General features: G+C 40.5%; 2 protein-coding genes across 6 annotated transcripts in view; one reads left to right on the top strand and one right to left on the bottom strand.

The window, feature by feature from the left end:
- nr5a2 (nuclear receptor subfamily 5, group A, member 2) overlaps positions 1–19,407 on the top strand; it is a 71,546-nt gene extending 52,139 nt beyond the window's left edge. The window contains exon 7 of the mRNA XM_080474248.1: positions 17,943–19,407. Within this exon, the coding sequence (XP_080330374.1) occupies positions 17,943–18,190 (248 nt within the window). The 3' untranslated portion in view covers positions 18,191–19,407. The remainder of the gene's footprint in view (positions 1–17,942) is intronic.
- Positions 19,408–20,900: 1,493 nt separating this feature from the next.
- The window catches only part of LOC308115412 (adhesion G protein-coupled receptor D2), an 87,439-nt gene continuing 83,104 nt past the window's right edge, over positions 20,901–25,235 (bottom strand). For 4 of the 5 annotated variants that reach the window (XR_013935690.1, XM_080472886.1, XM_080472888.1 and 1 more), the window contains one exon: positions 20,901–22,087. Coding sequence is in view for 2 of the 5 variants with exons in the window: in XM_080472886.1 (XP_080329012.1) it covers positions 21,920–22,087 (168 nt within the window). In the remaining 3 variants the exon portion in view is untranslated. The remainder of the gene's footprint in view (positions 22,088–25,235) is intronic. The other variant, XR_013935691.1, reaches the window with a different exon arrangement.

The raw sequence follows: 25,235 nt of genomic DNA, 5'->3' as shown, positions 1-25,235 counted from the left end.
GTTTAAAAAAAAGCATTCAGGAGCCTCGTCAAACTGCAAAATTGTACATTTACAGTATATGGCAGAAGCAATGTGAGGACTTGTAATTCCTGTAAAGTATCTCCTCTCTCCATGAGCGTTTTACATCAAGAGAAATGGCTTTAATGGGTGAAAAGGCTGAGCTGATTCAACTCAATTTAACATATCAGGCCACTAAAATGTCTTTCACCGTATCATTGTTGTGGGATATTGTTCCTGTCAGCTCTTAATTTGTGCATGCTTTTCACCATTTATTTCAGTTGACTTGCTCTTGATCTCATTTACCTCTGTTTTTATCTTGTTTTAAATGAAGGGGAAAAAATGTAATTTAATTTAAGGTTAAAAAAAGATCAGTATGGCACAGATGCTACTGTTTGCTTGCTTGTTTCTTTGTTTGTTTGTTTGTTTGTTTGATTGATTTAAAAAAAACTAATTGGGCTCAAAATCTCTTTTTCAAGAGGGACAATTACATGATGGAGCTTGTCAGGCCACTTCTATGCAAGTTGGTTGCAGGCAAGTTAATTTGTCAGGTCTTACGATTCAGGTTTATTTCCTCAAAATGTTTGGATTAAAAAAACGGAGACACTGCATGAGGCATGTGTGTGAAATGTGTTGTGAATCATATTCATATTGTGTGTGTGAGCACAGGCATGCAGACTGCTTGACAAATGTTGTTGTGTACCACAAATTATAGTCACAGTGACTGGATTGGTGCAATGACAGCAGTAATGGAAAATACAGTGGTGGTGATTGCAGGGGGCCTAAGACTATAAATGTATGTATAAGGTTCATAAAGTGCAATCCATGCACCGAGTGACTGCTTCTAGTGCTTTTTCATCACTCTGTTTTGAAGCTTGGTGAAGTGCTAAGCAAACAGGTGCTGATTGAAAACTATTGGACTCTCATCTACCTTTCAAACAAATCTTTTTACCCTCCATCCGTTTCCTTCAGGCGCCATTCTGATGCAGGAAACAAACAACACACACACACACAAAAAAAAAAAAAGTTGCTCAAACTTTGTCCCCGATGGAGCCAAATCAAGCTAATAATGTTTGAGTGTCCCGACTTTTCTTTCATTTTCTTTCAACTCATTAGGAGTAGGTGGGAGTGTTCCCTAACGCAATGAACCTAATCCTTCTGTCTATTTTCTGTCAATTTTAACCTAAGAAATCTAACATGGTGAGCAGTCAGCTCCTGATGCTGGTGACCACTTTGGGAATTCTCTGTAATGAGGCTGTCTAAAAGGCTTTCAGACTTTATCAAGCAATAAAAGCTCCAGGTCTACAGCCCGTCACTATTACCTGGCAATCCGACAGACTATTGCCATTAAGGAGCAGTTGTAGTGAGCAGTAGTGGTGGCAAATGTGTGGAGGATCACTGCCTCTCACCCCTGACTCTTGTCCAACCATCGGTCTCATATCTTACCTGAGAAATGTTCTGTCTTCCAATGGATTTCTTCAGATTGTCTCCAAATGATTGTTATAATTCACAGCTCACCTGCTCTTTTTTTTAATTTGTGGTAGAGGGGGGGGTGTTACAATCTCTATGATGAATATGTTGGTACTGTTTCAACCGATGGCAGCTCAAGTAAAGCAACATACTGGTAAGCAGTGCATCAGTGAGCAAATGAAAATCGTAAAATTACCATCCATCCATTATTTCTTACAGCAGCTTTGTCCACGTTCGGGTCTAACTAGGGGTCCGGAGCAGGGTTCACCCTAGACAGATTGCAGGACTTACACAGAGACACAATCACCCACACATTCACACTTTTAATCAAGAGTCACGAATTAACCTCAAAAAGCTGGATAAAACCCACAGGACGTCCACACAGAGAGGCCCAAAGCCTAGGCTTGAAATAGGGTTTTCTTACTCTCAAGCAAGAGTGGTGACAACTACACTATCCTGCAGAGATATGCCAAAAATATATGATTTCTGAAATTTATATAGTCATGTCGCTCCATTTGACTTTGGAGAAAAAGACAGAATTTTAAAGATTACTAGTGTTCAAGTGAAGGGGCAGTTTCATGACAACAAGGTGCTCCTGTTGCAGTGTTACGCAGTAAAGAAACAAGTAGTGCTGCTTGAGTAGTAATCTCTCTGTGAATTTCAACACTTTCTTTCCCTCGTTGAAGTCATAACACGTGCAGCCGAGCCGTTCACATTTACCTGAATATGATGACGGCTGCATGGTGGCAGCGGGATTTAATGCGCTTTAACTCACTGCCCTGACAAAGCAATACAGGACATATTGCCTAAACTTCTGCTACCCTTTGCGGATACTCTGACTACTACCCCAGCAGTGAGTACAACCAGACAAATGCTCCTGTAAAAGTTTTTTTTTTCTTTTTAATTCCTTTTTTGTTCCTTACAAAAAAAAAAAAAAAAACCTGCCTTTTCCATTCCTCTCCGTTCCTCCTCTGCAGCGCTCCCATGTGGGGTGATTTAAGGCAGGGAGGCAATGGAGAAACTGTTGCCCTCCATCTCTCCCTCTGCCCACCCTCTTATTCTCCCTCTCCCTTGGCCTTATTACAGGCTGTCAGTTTATTATAAAACATTAGGAAAGCAGAGGGACACTTGCAGTTACTGTCCTATCGATTGGCAAGGATAGATTCTGTGATTTAGAGTCAGACTCTGCTCGCGCCCTCCACTTTCTTGGTCTCCTATTAAGGCACCAGCGCTTTGCTTTGGCTATTGATGTCTCAACATTAACAGTTACAAGCTGCTACAGAAAATCAATGTTCAACTTTTATTACCAGCTGCATAACGCAGAGGACCTCCCGCCAGCTGGTACTTAGCAGTCGAAAGGAGGCATGGATGGTCCGCCCGGCACGTCAGGTGTTTTCTAAGTGATATCTGCAGTAATATCAATCATGTCTATAGTATATGGGGGCTTTCAGGGTCCAGCCAAGGGCCTTAGAGCTTTAGAGGTACAATATAGGAATATACTGTATAACAGGCCAACGAATTAACACACCCGTGAAAATACCAGGTTCTGTGTGAAACTAACACAGACAGGAAAGTTCTTATTATGAACTCTTGACCTATTCTGGATACCCTCACCTCCAACTCTCCACCACAGAAACACACACAAATGCACAATGTTCTGTCTAAATGTCGTCAAGCTAAACTAACAATCGATCACCTGAACCACCAGTACTGACCAACCATCCATCACCGGCATTATCCTGGATGTGTGTGTTGTAGCGAAGAATCTAAACCCAGGTAGGGTGTATCGAGAACGACTGAGGCCTCTCAAACATTTATGAGAGGCTACCGAGCAGCAGCCCTTCTGGGACAAACACCCCCTGGTTCAGTACTCTCAGTCCCAATCAATGGAACTCAAGTTCATTACACACTTTTCAGCCGAACGGCGGCAACTGATTTTTCTCTCCCCCTCCTCCTCTGATCGCTGAACAGCCCACCATTGGGGTTACATTACACCTGCTTGTTTACGTGACTGCGTGTATAGGGGAAGGTGGGGAGAGCAGTGTGTGTGTGTGTGTGTGTGTGTGTGTGTGTGTGTGTGTGTGTGTGTGTGTGTGTGTGTGTGTGTGTGTGTGTGTGTGTGTGTGTGTGTGTGTGTGTGTGTGTGTGTGTGTGTGTGTGAGAGAGAGAGAGAGAGAGAGTCATCTCCCAGTGGGCAGAGCTTGAGGTTATCATTATGTACAGGTCGGTCTACTGCAATGCTAATGCTAATGCATTCTCAGTGGCCGCAGCTCAAGTCCCAATGCTGTGCTAGCAGGGCTGCTACTCCTCTCCAATTAAAGGCTGAGGGATGTCGGGTTGGGTTGAGGTGGACAGGCCTGGGCTGTCTGGGCCCGGTGGAGAACAGGCTCACATTAGTCAAGCAAAGCAGACTTTAAAAAAAACAAAAACAAATTGTGCATACACTGGAGTGCAGTATAAAATGTAGCCTCACCAAATATGGTGTAAGTTTTGCGGCGCTTTTATGTAGTTCACTAACTTTTAAAGAACACCTATTTGCTTTACTTGTGTAGCACAGCCCGTAACTTTATGATGCTACTTTTTTATTCCTGCCATAGTAGATTACCCTTATGAACACAAGATCCTATTTTCTCTGGAATCAAATGACACAATTTGAAAGTTATTGTAACTAAGGAAGCTGGATTGTCCACAAACCTGAGACAATTTTAACAATCTGAAAAGCATTAATGTTTCACTCATGTGTTTGCACAGGGCTAAAGGACAAACAGCATGGCAGCAGGCTGCCACTGTCATGTGGCATATTGATCAGACCCCCTGCCTCAACCTTACTTAAACATCACTTACAAAACAGCAGTATGGACTTATAGTAAATGGTCATTCTGGTGTTAATCAAGTGTTTCAAACAGGTGCGTGTCCTCACAGTGGTCAAAGCTGTTTCACCAGTAGATGGGATAAAAAGTGCCAAATATGCATCCATTTATCTTCTTTACTGCTTTATGTATTCTAAATTCTCATTCACGCAATGGTGGTAACTCTTAAAACAAGACATTTGAAAAATGGTACAGGTGTTTATGTTAGCCTTAAACTGTCACACCTGAAAGACTTACGGTTTTGCACTGCAAACGTGTTATAATAGTAATTTTCCTTTATTAGTTTTACATAGCATTCCATCAAAAAAGAAAAGAAAATCAGCACCCCCGCCCTCACCCTCCCACCTCCTACCCACCCACCCCTGTTTTTCTACCAATCGTAGTCTGGTCGTATAACACAGAAACTTGTCTAAACAAACCATAATCTAGGCCAAAGAGCAGGGTTGAAGCCCTTCATTACTGGAAGGTATTGCAGGTCAAATGTTCAATATTACACATGTAATCAGACATTCACCCTTCTTTACACACCCTGCTTGTCAATCATTTGTAAAGTAGTAAAGCTCGTCACTCATTCAGTCCATACCTCAGAATGGTCTACAATATTATTGCCTTAAGTTATTTCGGACAAATCTTTATGACAGGAAATTTATGGCCGCTGAAGCTCATGATGTATCATTAGCGTTACTCACTGGACAATCATTACTTTACTCAAAATGGAAACCTCTATGTTATAATGGTTGAGCAAGATAAAAAGGAATGAGTAGCACAGAGCAAAGTACTAAAAAGGTTTAATGGTGCTGTGTGTAAGTTTTAGTGGAATTGGGCAAGTTGATTGCATACCGAAACCTCCTAGAAAAACTTAAATGCACCGTTGTGACATATTGTTTGCTTTGTGACTCCTGAGCTACTGAAGAAACATGGGAAAACATGAGCCCATGAACCCATGTGCTCTACAGATCTGATAGATTCCTTCTGAAGTTAATAAAAAAAAAAGATGACAGGAGTTTTTAGCTGAAGGTGATGATACACGAACAATTATCACTAAATAACTGCATTTATGTATCTCTCCTAATCTCACACACTTATATTTGATTACAAAACTCATGTTTGTAGTAAAAAACAACACTACATTTAAAAGTGCTCCAAGTATTGATAGGTATGAAAAAACATTGACTCTTTTATCAGATGCCACGGAAATGGAGCTCTTCATTTGCCACTGATTTGTGACTGACTTTAAGCCTACAAGTGTGTGTGTGTGTGTGTGTGTGTGTGTGTGTGTGTGTGTGTGTGTGTGTGTGTGTGTGTGTGTGTGTGTGTGTGTGTGTGTGTGTGTGTGTGTGTGTGTGTGTGTGTGTGTGTGTGTGTGTGACTGTGCATGACAAAATGCTGAGTGGACGAGCTGTAAAAATAATCCCCTGCATTCACCTACCAGTCTGATATTACAAATGGAGCTGGCTGGCATTACAGTACCGCCTGGCATGTGGATTGTCAGTCATTGTGTCCCTGTGTGAATATGTATAGTGCGAGGCATGTGTTGAAACTGTGGTAGTGGTAAGCTATATGATGGTCAGGTGGCTGCTATAAGATTATACACCCTTTGCTCTTTGAGCTTCTGTGTGTGTGTGTGTGTGTGTGTGTGTGTGTGTGTGTGTGTGTGTGTGTGTGTGTGTGTGTGTGTGTGTGTGTGTGTGTGTGTGTGTGTGTGTGTGTGTGTGTGTGCGTGTGTGCGTGTGTGTGTGTGTGTGTGTGTGTGTGTGTGTGTGTGTGTGTGTGTGTGTGTGTGTGTGTGCGTGCGCACGCGAGAGAGAGAGAGAGAGAGAGAGAGAGTTTGAACAGTGTATTTAAATGATACTCTACTCAGAGTAGAGGTACAGCAGAGTTTGAAGGTGAAATATGTGTATGCGTGTGTGCCTGTGTGTAACCAGAGATAGTGATTAAATGTTTTAAAGCACAGATGATCCGACAGTTGCTGTCTCTTGTTCTCCCGCCCTCCCCCTCCCTCCCTGTCTTCATTGAGCCCCCACCCACCTGTGATGTCGCACCCTCACTTCTGAACCAGCTCCTTTCATGTTTCTTCGTTGCTGTCCTGCATGGGATATTTTAAGCAACAAACGTCTGCAAATCTCCTGGGTTGAAAAAAACGACAGACATTGAACAAAGTGGAAGAAAATTCCTTTTTTTTAGATAGAACGGGGGTGGGCAGGAGGAGCGACACATTTTAAAACAGTTAAATCAGTCATTCAGTGTCTCTTTCACAGACAATAAACAACAAACACTTAAAAGAAAAAGAAAAGTTGTATAATGTAAGACACTATTTCTGGACAGTGTTATTTGTAATTCCACCTCTCATCCCGTGCACACTGCACACACAGTCTGAGGTTATACTCTGGTGCCACCTGGTATTCTTATTCACAACTGCTGATGGCGTCCCACTCCTCTACGTCGTCACTGTTAGTGATGAGACGTTTCTTTCAGATACGCTACTGTAAACTAATGAAACACATGCAAGCAGGTGTAAGAAAAATACTGACTATGACTTGTGTAGAATTCATTTTAACTTAGGGATCCAAGCGTGTAAGAGGAGGGGAGTCCTCGTCAGAGGTGGTGACAGAAGGAAGTACTGCTTCTGAAGTACAGGAGCATTGATTATTTTAACTGTAATCATTGGGGGGAGTTGAGGTGGTGGGTATGCATGTTCCCAAGACAATATAAGTACTGATTATAAAACAAATATTATCATTAAGAAAAAGCTTTCAGAGCTGAAGGTTTTCATAAACACAAAATAATAAACGTTAAGGCTCTAAATACATTATTGTGTAAAACTTTATGCATATTGTAGCGAAACACTAATACTTGAAACGTTTGAGCTGCCCAAAGATCTCTTTTATAAAGTTGACTGAAAATTTCACAGTCAGATCAAAATGATTAATTTGATCTTGACAGGAACAGAAAGTTTGTGTCTGCATCTCAAACTCTACATTATCTTGTGTGTACATCTCCCACACCAATACTAGTTTTAGGGGTGAGAGGAGGAGAGGTACAGATGTGTTGTGAATGTTCTCAAGTGTAGAGAGTACAAGTAAAGAGTAATTGGACTAATAAATATTAAAGTAGTATACAGAGATTTGTGAAAGGCCACAGTAACATACCAATTGTACATCATTACTTCCCAACTGTGGTGGTCGTCCTGAAGCTATGCGCCTTATTAGGATCTGGTTACATTAGTACACAGTTGATTTTCAAAGTATTGAAGAATTATATTTCTCGGAAAAGACACTCAAATAAGAATACTTTTTTTTTTTTTTTTTCTTTCTCTTTACTTTCTGTGGTTCGTGGCATTTTTACTTCTTCTATCGTGGCGATTTAATGAGCTCTTGAGCTCTCACGAAATAATAAAAAAATAAAAACCAGGCCAATCTTGTCTACTAAAATTTACCCAAACATAACTGGTGGAACTCTCAAGCCACAATGTGCTCTGAACGCAGACTCGCTGAACCACAGACAAACTCTACAACAACTTCTGTATCAAATAATACACTGTTGTGGTTGATCCTGAAAATGACTAATTTCCTCAAATTTCCTTGAATTGTACATTTCAATGTCTGGCAAAGCAGAAATATTCAGCTTGAAGAAAAAAGAAAAAGAAAAAAGAAAATCCAGTTTGCTAAATCAAATCCAGCTTTGAGAGGCAGAGTACAAACATGTCATTTTACATTAGCTGTAAGGATGAGGAGGGGAGAAGGGCCACTGCTGCCATCCAATACTTAAGAATAAATTAAACCCCCAATTTGCACTTGTGTGACAGGTCAGCTTTACAGGGAGCAAAAATCACACAGAGAACAAAAGAAGTCCAAAGAAAGTGTGGGAAATATGTGGCACACTCTTTCTTCAGTCAGCAACTCTACCTGCTGACTTCCATCATCAAATGAGGACGAAGCAACAGAGGAGCGAAGGCGAGGCGGGTTAGATGTAAAATGATAGTGCGGGGAAAAAGACGGAGTGAGAGATAGAGAGAAGGAAAGGAGGGGCTGACGCTATGGATTAACTGTCCTTCATGCTGAAAATATACATCCCCGGGCGCTTGGCGCTGAATTATTAATTCAAATTTGTCAGAGAAAGAATGAGAGAAATCTATTGACGGGGACACAGGCCCTTTAATGGTCTCATTAAAGGGGAGGCTTCCCACACCATGCACCTTCTGTACTGCTGCAGGAGTTTTCGGGGCAGTGGAGGGTTGGGGAGGGGGGGTACTTGACCCCCCAATGATTTTCTGTCACTTTATCATAAACAAGAAAGGTTGACATGCCCCTCCACTCCACACACCCTCCCACCACCACCAAACAAACCCTGTGTGTAATTAGCCAACGGGTGCAAAAGTGCACTGAATGTAAACGAGGTTCACATGAATGTGTTGATACGGACAGACAGAGACCGCAGCAACACACACATATGCTGCGCCTGGCTGTGCCGTTGCTGACAGTTACAAATGAAATACAAGGTCAAGGAGAGCCTGAAGAGTCACCTCACTGGTACGCCCGTATTGATTTCTAATTCCTTCGAATTTTATTCATTCCATTTCGCTGCTCTGGAAATCATTTCCTCAGATTACACCAAAAGCAGAGTTTTCTTTCTTCATCTTTTGAGTGCTGTCCATTACTCGAGAAGCTGTTCGTCAAGACTCAGTGTCATTAGTTCGTCATAGTTACGTGGCTGGGAGCTGTTTGGAGAGAGTGGTGATGAAGGCGTAGGTGGTGGATGGTATTTGGCGGGGGGGGGGGGGGGGGGGGGGGGGGTTGACTGTCCATACAATCCAGACCACATTAAGACAGTGGAAGAAGTGGGACCTGTGGGTGCATCAGCCAGTCTGAGTCCAGCTCATTGAAAAGGCTTTAGGTTCTCACCTCCGGGAGGCCGAAAGAAGGGGCAATAAGAAGCGGAGGCAGGGAGGACTTGAGGAACCACAGTGGGCTAAGCACTAGGTTCATTGCTGATTCAAGTCCCTCAGTATCCCTCTGGCAAATGGACAATGTGATTTTTTTTTTTCACCCCAGCAATGTGAGTTTTACCCCAGCAAGGCTACTAATAGTAGACATGCTAAAAAAAAAAACATGCACGCCATTGATTCATCTTGTGCTTCATGTTAGTCTTTGACTCTATAGCACCCCACCCCCACCACCACACCACTACCCCCCAAAAATGAAAACAAACACATATTATTTTTGGATTAGCATCCATTAGTTGAGTCGTTAGGCAACATGACGGTGCAGCGGTTAGGACTCTTGCTTCATAATGACCATGTCAGATTTGGAGGCACCTTCTGTGCACAGTTTGCATGTTCACCCATGTACACATGGGTCAAGTTTCCTCACACAGCCTAGAGGCATGCGCGTAAGTGTCACTGGTGACTCTAGACTGGACATGGATTTGAATGACCATATCTGCATGGTCATTTGTCTCGCTGTTGGTCCTGTGATGGACTCATGAACTGTCCAGGTTGCCCAATTGCCCATTGCAAGCCGGTATTTGCTCCATGATCCCTGGTTGGACCAAGCATTATAGAAGATAGATAGATAAAGCGCTTGAGAGACAGATGAGCTTGAAAGCATCTACTATCCACCATAAAAAAAAAGTCTCCAAAAACTTTCACTAAACTGTTAATGTTACAAAATCTTAACTCTCCCTTTAAAATATTGGTCCCACTGATATTAACCTCCTTGGCTATGCCCATCTGTTGAAGTACACAATTGCACAGCAAGCAGTCAGGACCAGTGGATTCAGGGTGTAAATTTGTTTTCCACTTCACCTCAAGATAAATCCCCAGCACCTTCCAGCTAGCATAGTCAATGAGAGTAGCTTGTCTCTTTCCTGCTCGGAGCACCTTTTCTCTTGTTTATTTTATCAGACCTAAGGCACATTTCTCTTTCTCCCAATAGCTCTCAACCTCCCTCCATCGTGCCGCTGAGCCCGCCGACCCATCCTTAGGCGACAGAACTCAACCATCCGCTACCTGTTTAGCTTAACAACAATAGCAACGTTGTCGAAGAAGGTTTAGATCTGACTTAATATATCCCCAACTGGATCATGCCTGCTTAATTCGGCTTCATAGCCACATGGCATTCGGCCCCACGAGAGGCTTAAAGGAAGGTTTGATGAGTCGGCAGCCAAATTGAGCCTTTATGCTTTATTCTGACATGCTGACAATGCGCCAGTCCCATTGGTGGCCTGTTTCCAGGAACTGTGAGACAGTTTGTTATTATGCATTGTTAGTACGGAGGATATTTGGCCTCTGGACATTGGACTACATGTTAGCTTGAGGGCATGTAGCTACAGCGTGTTACTGTGCTGCTGGAAAAAAAAAAAAGGTCACTTTTTAAAATAAAGGGTCACTGTTTAGGGCTTAATGAGGCATTTGTTAAATCACTACAGGAGTTAATGAGTGTAAAGGGTATGTCCTGAAATCCTTTGACTGGATTGAATAGAAAATAAGATATTTCAATTTATGTGATCGTTGCACTGTCTGTTTTGGATGTGGTTCCATAATTGAAGATGAAAAAATAAGGTTCAAGTATGGGATTAATGAATGTACAAAACATGGAACACACTTTACCCTAGTCCAGAAACTGAAACAGATTTTTCCAATATGAAAAGAGGAATCCAAACTTGAGCATCATTTCCATCATTATTTATCCAACTTTTTTATATGGAAGCAAAGCCATGAGTGAGTGTCAGAGGAGCTTTTTCTTGAAAGTGTACACCATTACTATCTATTTATATAGTCATTTCGTATTACTTGTGTTTATGTCATCCTGCATTAACCTCAGTTGCTTTGCAGCGACGAGATGTGTATCACTGGGAGTCTTGAAATCACACTTGCTATAATTGAAAACATTTAATTTATTTGGAACTTATAAGCTCTATGTCTATTTCTTGTAGCTTTGATTCTAGATAAGTCATCAGCCTTTGGTGTACAGTGTCTTAAAGATCCAAGACTAAATGTTTAAGAACATACAAATGCAGATTTCCACCATTTAAAAATTTTCTCCATTTTTTTTTTTTTTTTTTTAAACCTACCTCTAACGTGGAGGCGTCTTATCGGGAAGGGGAATTCCCCAAATGGGACTTGCAGGAAAACAAGGCAGCTGAGAGCTCCAGGGAGCGGGCAAGAGTGTTTTCTGGCTACCATGGATAGATGAGTACTGTAATACTGTAATAAGGAAGTAGAAAAAAAAAAATATATATATATATATATATATATATATATATATATATATATATATATATACTTAGATCCACTAGAATTGATGTCAGTGGAGTGCTGATGAGCGCCGAGGATGAGAATGTGAATTATTGTTCGACGTTCCCGCTTCCGTGTGCTTCTTGCCCCATGGTCCTTATTTGACTGCACTTGTTGCCCTGTTTTCTTTTTCTACACATAGACACATATTGTAACGTGTACGTTTAGGTGTACATGTTGCCCATTGTAGTAAATGCTCGTTTTTTTGTTGTTTTTTTTCCTTCCAAATCAAAGGTCATTGGGTTGTGTTCTTTCAACGCCCCCACCTCTGATTGGAGCCAAGCCGTGAGGCAGATTAATAATGAATAAAGTAGCTGCGGACAGATAACAATCCAGTAGGGTGTAATAAAGAGGATTTAGCCAGGACACAGGTTCAACTCCTTGCTCTTTGAAGTACTGCGAGCGTAGTAAAAGGTGCTTCAGCTTTGATAGGCTTGTATAAACGCTTGTGAAACTCCCTATTGGAAGAGCTGAGCCCTTAATTTCCACCTATGCAGGAAGTGACTAGTTTGTCTTCTACTCGCATTTAACTGGCCAAGTTCACTGACAGCCGCTCACTCAATAACTGTTTATGATCCGGGAATTTTATGTGTTGTTTTTGGACCCAGCAGAGAACACATGTTGTGAAGTTTGAAAGGCAGAGTGTATTGGTAGCATGTGACTGAGAGGTTTTATTGATTGCCGTACTAAAGCTGTAACGTGCGAGGCCTTGCTGCTTTCTTTCTACTTCTCTCTCTCTTTTTTTTTTTTTTTTTTTTCTAACCATAACTTTTGACCTTATCACAATGTAGAGGCATGACAGGAAATAGGGAGAAAAAGCAATAGTTTATTGGAGACTTCACCTGTTTTGTCAGTCGTTTCTGTTCCCATTAAAAGCATTACTAAAAATTTGAATTGTGATGATTGTGTTATTCTGTTAAATATCCGAAAAAAGACAAATGACCTTATAAAATATTATACTTTTAGATAGTGTTTTTATTATTATAGATGTTAGAATTTATATGTAACGTTTAATTTTTTGCAGTTTTTCTGCTCGTTTTACTTTCCCAAATTGTAATCTTCCTTTGACACTGCTTTATACAGTGATTTTTCCTGCTAATATAAATAAACTTACCAGAAAAGCAAAACATTAGTTATGTTTTCTTTTTCTTTTTCAAAAGCATTGTGTGCTGGCCAGTACTTAATATGCAAACATTTTTAAATTATACCAGATTCATCCATGTATCGTGAGCTTGCCTTACCGTTGTTTTATTTTTTTCTTTTCTTTTTTTACAACTTTGGCTTCGTACATCCATAAACCAAGTGGCACATGTTTGGTTTTACAAAGATTGTGAACTTTGACCTCAATTGATGTTATTTTTATTTGTTTTATCAGATTTATTTATTTTTTTTTTCATTTTATTTTCACACCACATTGTCCACTCTGTAGGGCATCTCTGAGATCAGAGTGAAATAATCGAGCAAGCATTTGCATGAGTAAATGTGCAGCATGTCTGAATGCTGTGCGTGCATGTGTCCCTGGAGCAGGTTGATTGTAAGGGTCGGCGAAAAGAGCGTAAAAGCACATGCAGAGCCGTACACACCGAGCACAGAGCAGATCCTGTCTAATTAAAAAGCACAGTGGAGATTTCAGGGGTTCTGTGGAAGAGAGGATGAGTGTGTCTGTGTGTCTATGCTTGTGTGTTTCTGCATTAGGTCACAGGCTTCAGCATGATTGCCCGTCAAATGAAACAATGTATTCTGTGGGACCTCGGGGTTTCCATTTGAGTATTCGGACGCGGCACTGGAACGAACTGTGGCTGTTTTATGTGAAAAAAAAAAGTTGATAATTAGTCCCTCAGTGGCTGAAGGATGAGATGGAGGGGGAGAGAGAGAGCGAGAGACAGAGAGAGAGAGAGAGAGAGCAGGAGGGGAATGGGGGTATTGAAGGATTAGGGGAAAGTGCTTAGCACATTTAATACTCCAACCTGACACTGTCTGAGAATTATTGATTGTTTTTTTATTTATTTTTTGTCTGCTTGACTTTTGTTATAATTATTTTTATTCTGTGGAAACTCTTTTCTATCCTTTTGCTGTCTTCACCCCATTGCCTTTGGATGATCTTTTAAAAAAAAAAAAACCCACCCCCTCCAAAAAAAACAGCTTTTCTGATTGGATTTGTAGCTAATTTCGTTTGGATTTTTGTCTTTTTTTTATTTGCCTAATTTGCATTTGGAAGTAGCTTTCAAGTTATTGTCATTTTGTTCTTTGTCTTTTTCCCTTTTTTTTTTTTTTTTGGAAGCCCCGATTCATTATTTTTTCAAAAGAGGCTGTGATAATAATTAGCAATTAAAATGCTGTCTTTTTTGCCTCACTTTCTCCTAATTAGCTTGACAGAGACATTGGGTACTAATTCTCTATAGTTTCACCCCCAACATCCACAGTTACACAAATCAAACTCATCTCCACATGCATATGCAGACATGCACTCGTATGAACAGACCTTTTAGTGACAGCACGACACGCCACCTCATGTGTTCCATCTATGATCTGGGCTCACCTTGTCATGTTCCGGCAAATTTAACCAAATCAGACAAAGAAACGTCTTTGGCATCCCACAGCTGATTTTAAAAGAACATTTGCACAATTAGACCTAATTCATATCAACCAAAAAAATAGAGTTTACCTATTTATTTGTGTGCAGATACAAAATATAACATAATACAATAAAGACAACAGTAACCCTAAGGGAATACAGGGGAAGAATATGAAAACGTGTTCCTGACAAAGAAATATCCACAAAAACTCCCGAACAAGCAATTTTCAAATAGTCTCAAAACCTGGGCATCGCAAACAGCAGGACAAGCACAAATAGTCGATACTGTTTGGGAAAGTGGCTTAGGCACAAGGTGAGCTGACACCTAGACCCAACAGAGACCGTGCAGGCGGCCGACACGGTCTGAATATAAGTCCTTCCGGGGGCTAAGCAAGAGGTGGATCCGGTTGGAGGAAAGCTGACCGAGGACCTGGCAGGAGGTGTGGCGACAAGGATGAGGACTAAATCATGTGAAGGTGGGTCCTCTGGGACTGCCTCATAGTCGCGTCCACTGACAGACAAAGTGAGTCCTGAGGTACCCCTCAGAGACGGGCACAAGTGCTGATTGGAGGCAGGTCCTTCTTGATGGAGCTCCTTCAAAACTGGAGGATGAGCTGGCAGAGGTTGGGTCCTCCGGGACAAGCAGATGAACCGAGCATTGCATTCAGAACCCCCTGTTGAGGTGTAGCGAGAAGTAATACTGTACGTATCGCTGAAGTGACTCTCCCCTCCAGAGAAGAGACGTTGTGCAGTGATGACTGTCCTCCAAGCCAAGCAATTCTTATTGTCCACGACTCCATGGTCTCCCGATAGCCATGGTGTCATTCGGTTCACTACGTCTCGCTTTTGGTCTGGGTCCATTGTTCCTCACAGCTCTTGCTTAGAACAAAGAAAAGTGAAACTTTATCTCCTGGAACTCCTCAGCCAGGCTAAAGATGTTTGCTGGATTCATTTGAACAGTTCATGTTTTGCTCGGCCCAAAAGTAAACATGAATACAGGACGGAAATATTATACATACCATCAACTCTCGTTACCTATAGACAAAGAGCAAAACGTTAGTCGACTGAGACCAATATGACATAGACCAAGAAATATGGGGGGAAATAAGGAAAATCAAAACATTAAAACAATAAAAGGTCAAACAAAAAACTAAACCAACATAACCATCACACTGTCAACGTCGGGTTTTCTACTTGTATTCTATTTCTTTTCTACTCATTATTCACAACTTGCCACCGGAAGGAATTTGGTGCCAGTAGCTCTAAATGCATTTAAAAGACATCTAAACACATTATTTCCAGGGCATTAGGATACATTTTGATTTTGTAGGTGTGAAATGTATTAAAAAAATAATCAGTGATTCTATGAGTCGGTTTCAAAGGTAACTTCAAATGTTCAGTTGTGACAGTTACATAATGTTCTATTTCAGAGTACAAAGAAGTTAATGGTATGAATATGTGACAAGTTGGTGACTTGTTCATGATTAGAAACTCTTACTGTTCTAGATATCATATCAATAATATCTGAGGTACACAGTTATGAGTTGATAGAAGCAGAATCTTGCACACTGACAGGAAACAGTTAAAGGTTAAGCCGCCGCGTTAGGTACTAAAATGCATGACAAGCACATATAATATTCATGAAAAAAATAAAAAAATAGAAAATCACCTGATATATGGTGTGATGAGCGCAAGCTAATTTTCATAATTTCACAACTTTCCGAGAAACTTTTACGGCACATTCCAAGCTCTACATGTGCAGATGAGAGTCGTATTTTTCTTCTCTTTTGTTGACCTGCGTGGGACGTCTGTGTGCCATTGCTTAAAGCAGCCTCATGCTCTATCTCCTTATCTTATGTAAGCCTATATTAACACTAACGTGGTGGTGTTGGGGGGGTGTGGAAGCTGGTTCAGGAGTCTGAGAAGGGGTCAGGCCGCTGAGTGGCAGCAGGAAAAAGCATATGTCATGTTTGTTTGGAGGCTTCTTTGTCACAGGCCACACCCCTCCCCCCTTTTTCCTGCCCTCCCCTTGGCCTTATTTAGCCCCCCGCCGAGTCACCCAGAGGTCAGGGTGAGCATGCACATGGTACACGCCAGCTCACACATGCACAAGCAGACGCACACACAAACACACACACACACGCGCGCGCACAAACAGACACACACACACTCATACAGATTGCAATAGCATGGTAGAGTGCATCGTAGATGGAAGTGCCTTGAAGGACCTGCTTCTCATTCTCTAGACCTCATTAGCTGCTGATTTATCTCCCCCTCCTTCCTCCTAATGCTCTGGGTGGGTGCAAGGGCTGTGCGTGTGTGTGTGTGTGTGTGTGTGTGTGTGTGTGTGTGTGTGTGTGTGTGTGTGTGTGTGTGTGTGTGTGTGTGTGTGTGTGTGTGTGTGTGTGTGTGTGTGTGTGTGTGTGTGTGTGTGCGATGTCTGATAGAGAGATATAATGTGCTTTTTCACGGATTATTGTGTGTTTGTGTGAGAAGGAGAGAAGCTGAGATTTTCTGTGAGACAAGGTGATGTTAGATACATTGTGTGTGTATGCGGAGGTGTCAGCTATACACAGGGACTCTGTCATTCCACATTAGCCCACTGTGAACACACTCGACCTGGGGTCAAACAGATTAATAAAAGATCACACAGGCGCACACACAGAGCCGCTACCTAATTAAATATTCTGCAGCCCCGCGCTTCATAATCATGACAAGTACACACAGCGCTCCGCTCCACCATTATCCATTTAGCAAATTTTTCTCTTGTCTTGCAATAATCTGCCCAAACCCCCAGTGAGCTTATTATTGTCAAGGAAAAGTGCTTATAGCTGTGCAGAAAGATAGGATTTTTGAAAAGATGCAAAATACATTTTTCACAAAGAATTATTAGTGGAAAAAAAGACTATCCACTGAGATACATTTCTGTGTGTGAATTGCACTGGGTATTTAAAGTTAGAGCTGTTTTTCTTTTCTTTTTTCTCTCAACAGATTCAAACCAAACTTTTTCTCCAGTTTTTAATTGATAACAAGAACACATTCTGTTTTGTTGTGATTTTTTATTTTTTTAAAAGGATAAAAATGTGAGTGAAGGCATCCAATGAGAACGAGCAGCCAGGCACTAATATGACTACAACTCTGCCCTGCATAATTTATTGACTCCAAGGGAATTAATCTCTCAGGAGAAGAGCCTTTTTTTTTTTTTTTTTTTTTTTTTGCCTTTACCTGATTCCCTGTACAGTGTAGTCCCAGGAGATGATTCAGAAGAAGAAGAAGAAAAAAAAAAGCAGGGAGGAATATTTCATCATGCAGTTTTAGCCAAGTGAAAATGAGCCACAACCACAGAATCTGACTCGTAGCACTGTCCCCTGATAAATGAAGATCCTAATTAATCTAACCTTTATCTGTCAGAAAACGAGGCACGGTGCCTTTGTACATTATTTAGGTTAAATACTGCTTCTGATTAGTGTCCAGACTGTGCAGACCCTAAAACGATAAACAGGGCAACAAAGGTTCTTAGAAAATGCCTTATTCCTGGAATGTACAAGTACAAATAAGTAGAGGTGGGTACTAATAACTAAAATATACATTTTATTACTTTTATAAATGAATGCATTGAAAAGCAAGTTTTACATTCACCAAGACTGAATAGTCCAAGCAAACCCCAAACAAAATCTGCCCTCTCTCTCTCAAACATTATGACGAGGGCTAACCATTCTCTTGTCTCCTATTGCAGATGTCAAGAACCTGGAGAACTTTCACCTGGTTGAGAGCGTCCAGGAGCAAGTCAACGCCGCGCTGCTGGACTACGTAATGTGCAACTACCCGCAGCAAACGGACAAGTTTGGACAGCTTCTCCTGCGACTACCCGAGATCCGGGCCATCAGTCTGCAGGCCGAAGAATATCTTTACTACAAACACCTGAACGGCGACGTGCCCTGCAACAACCTGCTCATTGAAATGCTGCACGCCAAGAGGGCCTAGGAGGGCCGCGGCCCGCCTGCAGCTCCAGAGACTCCAAACAATGGCCGCCACCAAACGGAGCTTCCAGCTTCGCGGTTGACTTGTGGTGGAAGGACGGAGAGACGGAGAGAACACTTTGAAACTCTTGTTTATATTGAGCTCATTTGGACGCTCAAGTTACAACACGAAGTGCAGATCTGGACAAATACATGTGCCGAGGACTTTAAAAACAGTGAGCACAGGAAAACAATACACGGATGGCTTTATTGTTAAAAAAAACAACAACAAAAAAACAAAAAAATACAAAACAACAACAGTGAAAGTCTGAAAGAAGGGTCGCTTTTCTTTAGCTGCGCAGAAGAAGACAGTGTTGGAAGGAAAAAAAACAAAGAAAACACACCTGAAGCAAACTCTTCATTTGACACTCTGTGATGATATTCAAGCAAGACTGTCAAGACTGTGTGGCTGATACCTTAAAGAAATCACAACCCTGAAGTGTTTTAGCACTGGTGTTACCACGAGAGGCTTGTTGTGCTGGGAAAAAAAGAAGTCGACTTCACACCGCCCGTCTTCCAGACAGCTTTGTGATACGACTGGTGGCCTATTCTGTGGAAGATCCTGTGTGCTCTTGAACTAAAGCTGACTTTTAGCTGTTGTTGGTACTGTAAAGGCAAACAGACAAGCAGTCAATCAGGCAAGACTCTTTCCTAATAGCGGTGTCTGGTCTGGTTTTTGAACTCAGACGTGCCCTTTACATGGCAGCTGGACCTAAATAAGAAGGGAAAACAGAAGGTTAAAAAAAAAAACATATAAGGTCTGGAGAAAAAGAAAAAAAACAAAAAAAACCACATTGAATAATGAACAAAATAGGCTAATAAGAATACTTTTCCTCTTGTAATGGAAGTCATTTGCTCCTCGTGCTCACCTTGTGGTTCCCCTTTCTTATTCCACCTCCCCAAATCATCTTAAACTATGTACCTCAGAAAGACCAGTTAATAATGTCAGCTTAAATAATTGTATTTATAGCCCCTTTTTCCTGCAAAAAAAAAAAAAAAAAACCCACCCACGTCTCCTTTTTATCATTTAATTCAAACTGGAACAAAACAACGTGCGATTCTGGAGACTGAGAAGGATTATTCCTGCCTTTGTCCGAAGACCAAAGCCTGCAGCAGTAGAGAAGAAGGAAAATTACAAATACCTAATAATCAGTATTATAAGACAAAAAAAAAAAAAACAAACATTGTGATGTCACACTTATGTGAGTCTTGCCTTATTTCATTACCATGCTAGCTAACCGTGCAGATGTGAATGAAAATATGTACAAATATATATATAAAGTATTAATGTTGTAAAAAAATTCAAACAAAAACAACAAAAAAAGAAGAATTCAACAGGTGTTTACATTCATGTGGTCATATGGGAGAGAACTGTGATGAAGCATAAATTGCAAAGCAATTATTTCCTAAAAAAAAAAAAAGAAAAAAAAAGAAAAATTTCAACAGATGAAATCAGCAAAGTTAAGATAAAGATCCCTCTGGTTGGCTTTTTTTTTTTTTTCTTGGTGTGTGTACAGTGTTTTTTTTTATTATTATTATTATTATTTTGTTTTGCGCATTACTTAAATTATGTCGTGAGACACTAAAATCAAAGAGGAATCAAACTTAAACTATAATTTTCTGTGTCTGCTGGCATTCAAACATCACATTTTTGAGCATTGCTGTAAAAGATTTCCATTTCATTTTCAACACTTTATTTGTAAAAACTGTTTTTCTTTTTTATTATTATTTACAGTGCTTTGATCTTATGGATGTACAGTATGTCACTGGTTACGCTTAACAATGAAGATAATTTATTGCGTCACTAGGTTTCCATCTTTGTGTTACATGACGTGAGGTGTCCACGCCAGAATAAATTTGTTTACTGTAGCATGTTCTTGTTTTGTTTCCATTAGTAGTTCTAAGATGCAGATCTAGAGCAAAAACAATGGACTTATTAAAAAAAAGAAAAAAATAACACACACACACACAAAAAAAAGGTAAATCGCTGCAATTTTCTTAGTCTTTGAACTGTTCATGCAAGTCTGTATATTGAAAAAAAAAAAGAAAAAAAAAAGTATTGTATTTAAGTAAGTCGGTGTGAAAGATTGTGCCACATTCATTTTTCTTCCTGAATTACAACCCGCATCTTTGTTTCGTCTGGTTTGCTCTTATACCAAAGACTGCATCGTTCTCTTGTCAGTTGTGACTTCTAGTATTGTGTCCAAAATGAACAGAACTTGTTTTGTTTTGTTTCCTTAGCATACCATACGGCAGCCTAAACCATCCCCATTGCAAAGTTTCTCCGTGTGTACAGTAGTTGTTGCTGTTTTTATCAAAAATGTCCCAGCACTTACGTTTCCTCACTACAAACCTGTGGCGGTTATTTTTGTCTACGTTTTGTTAAGTCATGGGATAATCAATAACCTTATAATGGCATGTTTAATGTACGGGGGGGAAAAAAAAAAGACAAAAAAAAAAAAGAAAGTAACCTTACTCCTTTGTAAATGAGCTGTGCTGATAATGAGCTCCACCAACTGTTACACTCGTTAATTGTGTGTCCTGATCAGACAATCTGAGTGATCACAAACAAGGTTTTTTGCAGCTGCCTTGGATAAACCTGAAACGACCAGGCGAGCTCCACGCAACATGCAAGCAATATAGTCACTAACATGGCTTTTTTTTTTTTTTTTTTTGCAGAAATCCCAACTCTTTAATGCATGTCTGCAAAACGCAGTGCTGCCTGGAAAGATCTTTGAAAGGACACGTTTCAGACATTTATGGCAGAAGGCTTCTTAGGTCACACGGACGTCAGAATAAAAAAAAATAAAAAAAAAGGAGTTGTGAAATCCAGCTGTTTGCTTTATAACACAATGTTAGGTTACACAGGCACCGTCAGACTTCTAGACTTGTATGCAGGATACGTGCTTTGTCAAGGACTTAAACAATGCCCTTTGTGAATAATAAGCTCATGTACACTGGCAACACATGGATACACCAACCATCAAAATGCCGTTTCCTTCCCATTTGTCTATGACTTTTATCCCTCCTGCTGAATGCTCCTATCATTACCTGGTCCTTGGGAATCTCTCTCTCTCTATCCTCTCTCTCTCTCTCTCTCTCTCTCTCTCTTTGAAGCTAATTGAATTTTTCCTCATATTTCAATAAATAATTATTATGCTTATAACACCAGATTCTCGCTTCCTCAGCACACTAATGCTGTACGCTTACATTTTTCTTTTTTTTTTCTTTTGTGTTGGAAAGCATGAAAATGATACTGAAGCAACCTTTGTACACGATCACAATAATACAACCTGCAGCAATAGAAGTGGAGATACACGCAAAATGCAATTTAAAACAATCATATTTCAGTATATAAAAGAAAAAAACAAAAACAAATAATGATCACAAGAAGTTATGTACAATGCCACTCTTCTGCTTCCAGCTGATGTTTTTGTGTCATTCTACAGTTTACAATGCAGTGGCAGAAAAGGGAGAACGGGGGAATCAGAGGGCATCAAACCTAGGATATCACAGTTACACGATGACAAAAAAAAAAAGTACAGTATTAGACTGCTATTATCAGGATAATCTAACACTTGTTGAAGTACCGTCGCAAATAACGCACAAGAAAAACACAAATACTTAGAAGTTTAGATTTGAGGCATCACATTGATATCTTAAAAGACATTTAACAAATTCTTTACATATTTATCTATATATCATGCCTATCATTTTGAGGTCCGGGGCTGCGAGGGAAGCAGGAGGCAGTGAACTCCAGCTCCATGGGTACGTGAAGACTACAACCAGGCGACGAGGCGTCTGCTGGAGGAGGAGGAGGAGGAGGAGGAGGAGGAGGAGGAGGAGGAGGAGGAGGAGGCACCTGGGTGAAAGAAAAAAGGGGACATGTAAGACGCGGGGTTCCCCATCTCTTTGAAAAAAAAGTGAGAGGACAACCCCAAGGTCATCAAACATTAAACTATTGCTTTTTGTCGCAGAAATTTGTTGTAAAAACTGTTTTTTGACTGATTGTATTAAAATACAATGTCATAGTTATTGATAATTATAATACTACTGTGCCATAACGGTCGTATCTGGATTTTAGTGAAAAATGTCTTTAAACAATCAGTTGTAAATCATGTTTTATATTTGCATATATTCATAAAATAATTCCCAAATATTTGCCGTGCTAAAGATTTTGAATAGATTATATTAAGAAATTAGTTTTTCAAAACAAAACAATCCATTTTATATATCAAACAATATATAACCCATAGAGGCTTTTGACTAACTCTTCCTGAAGGTTTCACTCCACATATGTAAAAAACAGTTAACAACACAAATAAGACATTTTGTTTGATCTTTTCTTTGCAATTCAGCAAGTAAAGAAGCAAACTTTTCGAACACTTATGTCCCATAATTACTATAGGATGACATAAAAGCTGAGGAGGGAATGTTCCTGTAGCGCATTTTGCCTGCTCGTCCTCGCAATGCTCAGTAACTTTTGGGGAGGGTCGAACTCGCTCGGGGTCGGTTCACCTCTTTTCACATTCTTTTCACGCACCGGAGCAATCAAGTTGCTAAATATGGCGCAGCGAGCCATGTTTCAGTAAAAACATCACTCGTCAAGTCAATAACAACTTCTTGCAGTGTTATTTGTTTTAAAATGTGTTTTTTTTTTTGATGAGGCAAATCATACAAGGGATCATTCATTTCCTGTGGAGGTGAGGATAACGTTAGTGGTGTTCACGTGCAGCATTAAGGATGCTGGTCACAGACGGGCAAGCGGCCAGCTCGATCCCCGGCGCGCAGCGTTGAAAATCCTCACTTGGAGCTTGGCTTGCAGTGCCTGGCCTCCTGTCTGTAAATGTGTTAAACCTGCTTTCACTCGCCCTGAATTTGTATAAATAATGTATATACATTTATCCACAGACTCTAACAAGTGCAGCCTCAGGTGAAAATACTCAGAAATGCATGCTATGCGCATCCCCGAAGGTGGACATCAGCTCCAAACCAGCCAACTCAAAAGATAACCACACAGAGAGCAAGGGGGGAAAAAAAGCACAAATGAATAACTTGCCAAAAGCAACATAAACACACACATACTCAGAGATTTTTTTTTTTTTCCCTCTCTCACACACACACACACACACACACACACACACTAACTGAAACACACACACATGCACGCACGCACGCACGAACACACACACACACACACACACACACGCAATGCTGTCAGTTTTCTAAACAAGTTTTCCTTTCCGTCACACAAACAGCCCCAAGTTGTGTCTGCCAGTGTTATGTGAAGCTTTTAAACTCTGGAACCACATCACTCGTGTTTACCGAGATGCGCTTGTATGTTTCCCTGTATTGTCAAGCACATTCAAAGAGAAAAAGACTGAGGGCAGAAGAAGAAAAAAAAAAACAAAAGCTTTTGGAAGTGTTCCAAGATCGCAAGAAAAAGAAGAAGAAAAAAAAAAAAAAGAAAAAGAATTGTGCAACTGAACGCTGGAATATGTAAGTTTTATATTCAGTTGAGTCTCGGGCAGGCCCTCGGGGCTCTGCAGGCCTGCGATAAGCACAACTGCTCCAAATGAAGCAAAACGCCACATGGTGGCAAAACCTGTCTTAGCAGAGACAATATCCTACCACAGCAATCAGGAACTTCAGACCACATCAAAATATGATGATGATGATGATGATGAGTTTTATTTCATACTATCAAAATGTACATGAAATCTGTTCAAAAACTGTCTGAGTTAAATTTGTTTATGTTTATTTATTTATTTTTTCTTTTTCAAGTCAAAATCAAGTTTTGCTGATTCATTTTTATTTTTTATTATTTTTTAATTCAACTATGAACACACACATTTACATCAGTCTCCTGGAGTTCCGCATTTACACATCTGACACCGTTATTTATTTATTTTTTTTACTTTCTGATGAAGTCATTCATTTTGACCAGATTTGGGTTTTTTCCCCCAACACAACTAGCAAGTGAATGTAAAGATTTCAGCGATGATCAAGTCCTCCCTGGTAAAATGTCCCCGGTTATATGTTGGAAAGGCATTCTATATGATCCAGAAATCAGAAAATGTGAAGAAAAAAAACGTCACAGGTTAAAAAGGTCAAAACAATCCTGCAAATACTGCATGATTCTACGTTTATAAGTTACTGTACCTAAATTCTGTGACTTCGATAACTTTTTTTCCACATCGTGAAAAATCATAGGAGCCCGGCTGTCAACCTGAATGTATGTGTGCTTTTGTGGTTTGTCTTATTTTTTTTTTAGCTTAAGATGCCATTGGAAAAAAAAAATGTTTTGGCTAATTCATTTATTATAATTGAATATTTAAAATTCTAATAATACACACTATGAACACAGGGAAGACTGATGAAGATTGTGAACGCCAACAACCGTACTAACTAGCGCCCTCATGTCACTAAGTGTACCGCCAGTCTGGAAGTAGCGCCAGCCACGTCGGAAGGTAAAACATTTTCATTTCAACTGCCAATGCGTATACCGAGTTACGCAATGGTCCATATTGTCATTCATTCATTTGTCTTTTCTATCCTGCAGGTCATCCCTCCGTCACTGGACTAACTCAAGAGAATCACCAAAGGGGGGACCTCAGGAGTCGCAGGTTAACGCGGCACATGCCTTTGGAAAGTTGGAAGAGTCTGTAACGTCCCGTGGGAAACTGCCCAAGGTGCAGGGAAAACATGCAAACTCTGAGCAGAAAGGCCTCGCTCCACGCGTCAAACCTCTGACCTGTTGCTCTGAGGCGACGCCACATTGCGCTGATAACTCCACAGAGGAACAATGTCGATTCCATTCAGATGGACGCAATGATCCATTTGGCGAGAGGGATTTTTTTTTTAACCATATTTCAAAACTGACCAAACAGCAAAAACAAAAAGAGGAAAAAAAAAACCCCAAACAAAAACATGATACGAGGCCTTAGGTGAATGAAAAGGTAAATGAATATGAAAAGGAGTTTGGTTTTACTTTAACAAACACCCATGAA

The sequence above is a fragment of the Lipophrys pholis genome, assembly GCF_963383615.2.
Source record: "Lipophrys pholis genome assembly, chromosome: 10".
In the NCBI taxonomy this organism is placed as follows: domain Eukaryota; kingdom Metazoa; phylum Chordata; class Actinopteri; order Blenniiformes; family Blenniidae; genus Lipophrys; species Lipophrys pholis.
The sequence above is the reverse complement of the archived record's forward strand: the minus strand, read 5'-3'. Positions and strand labels throughout refer to the sequence as shown.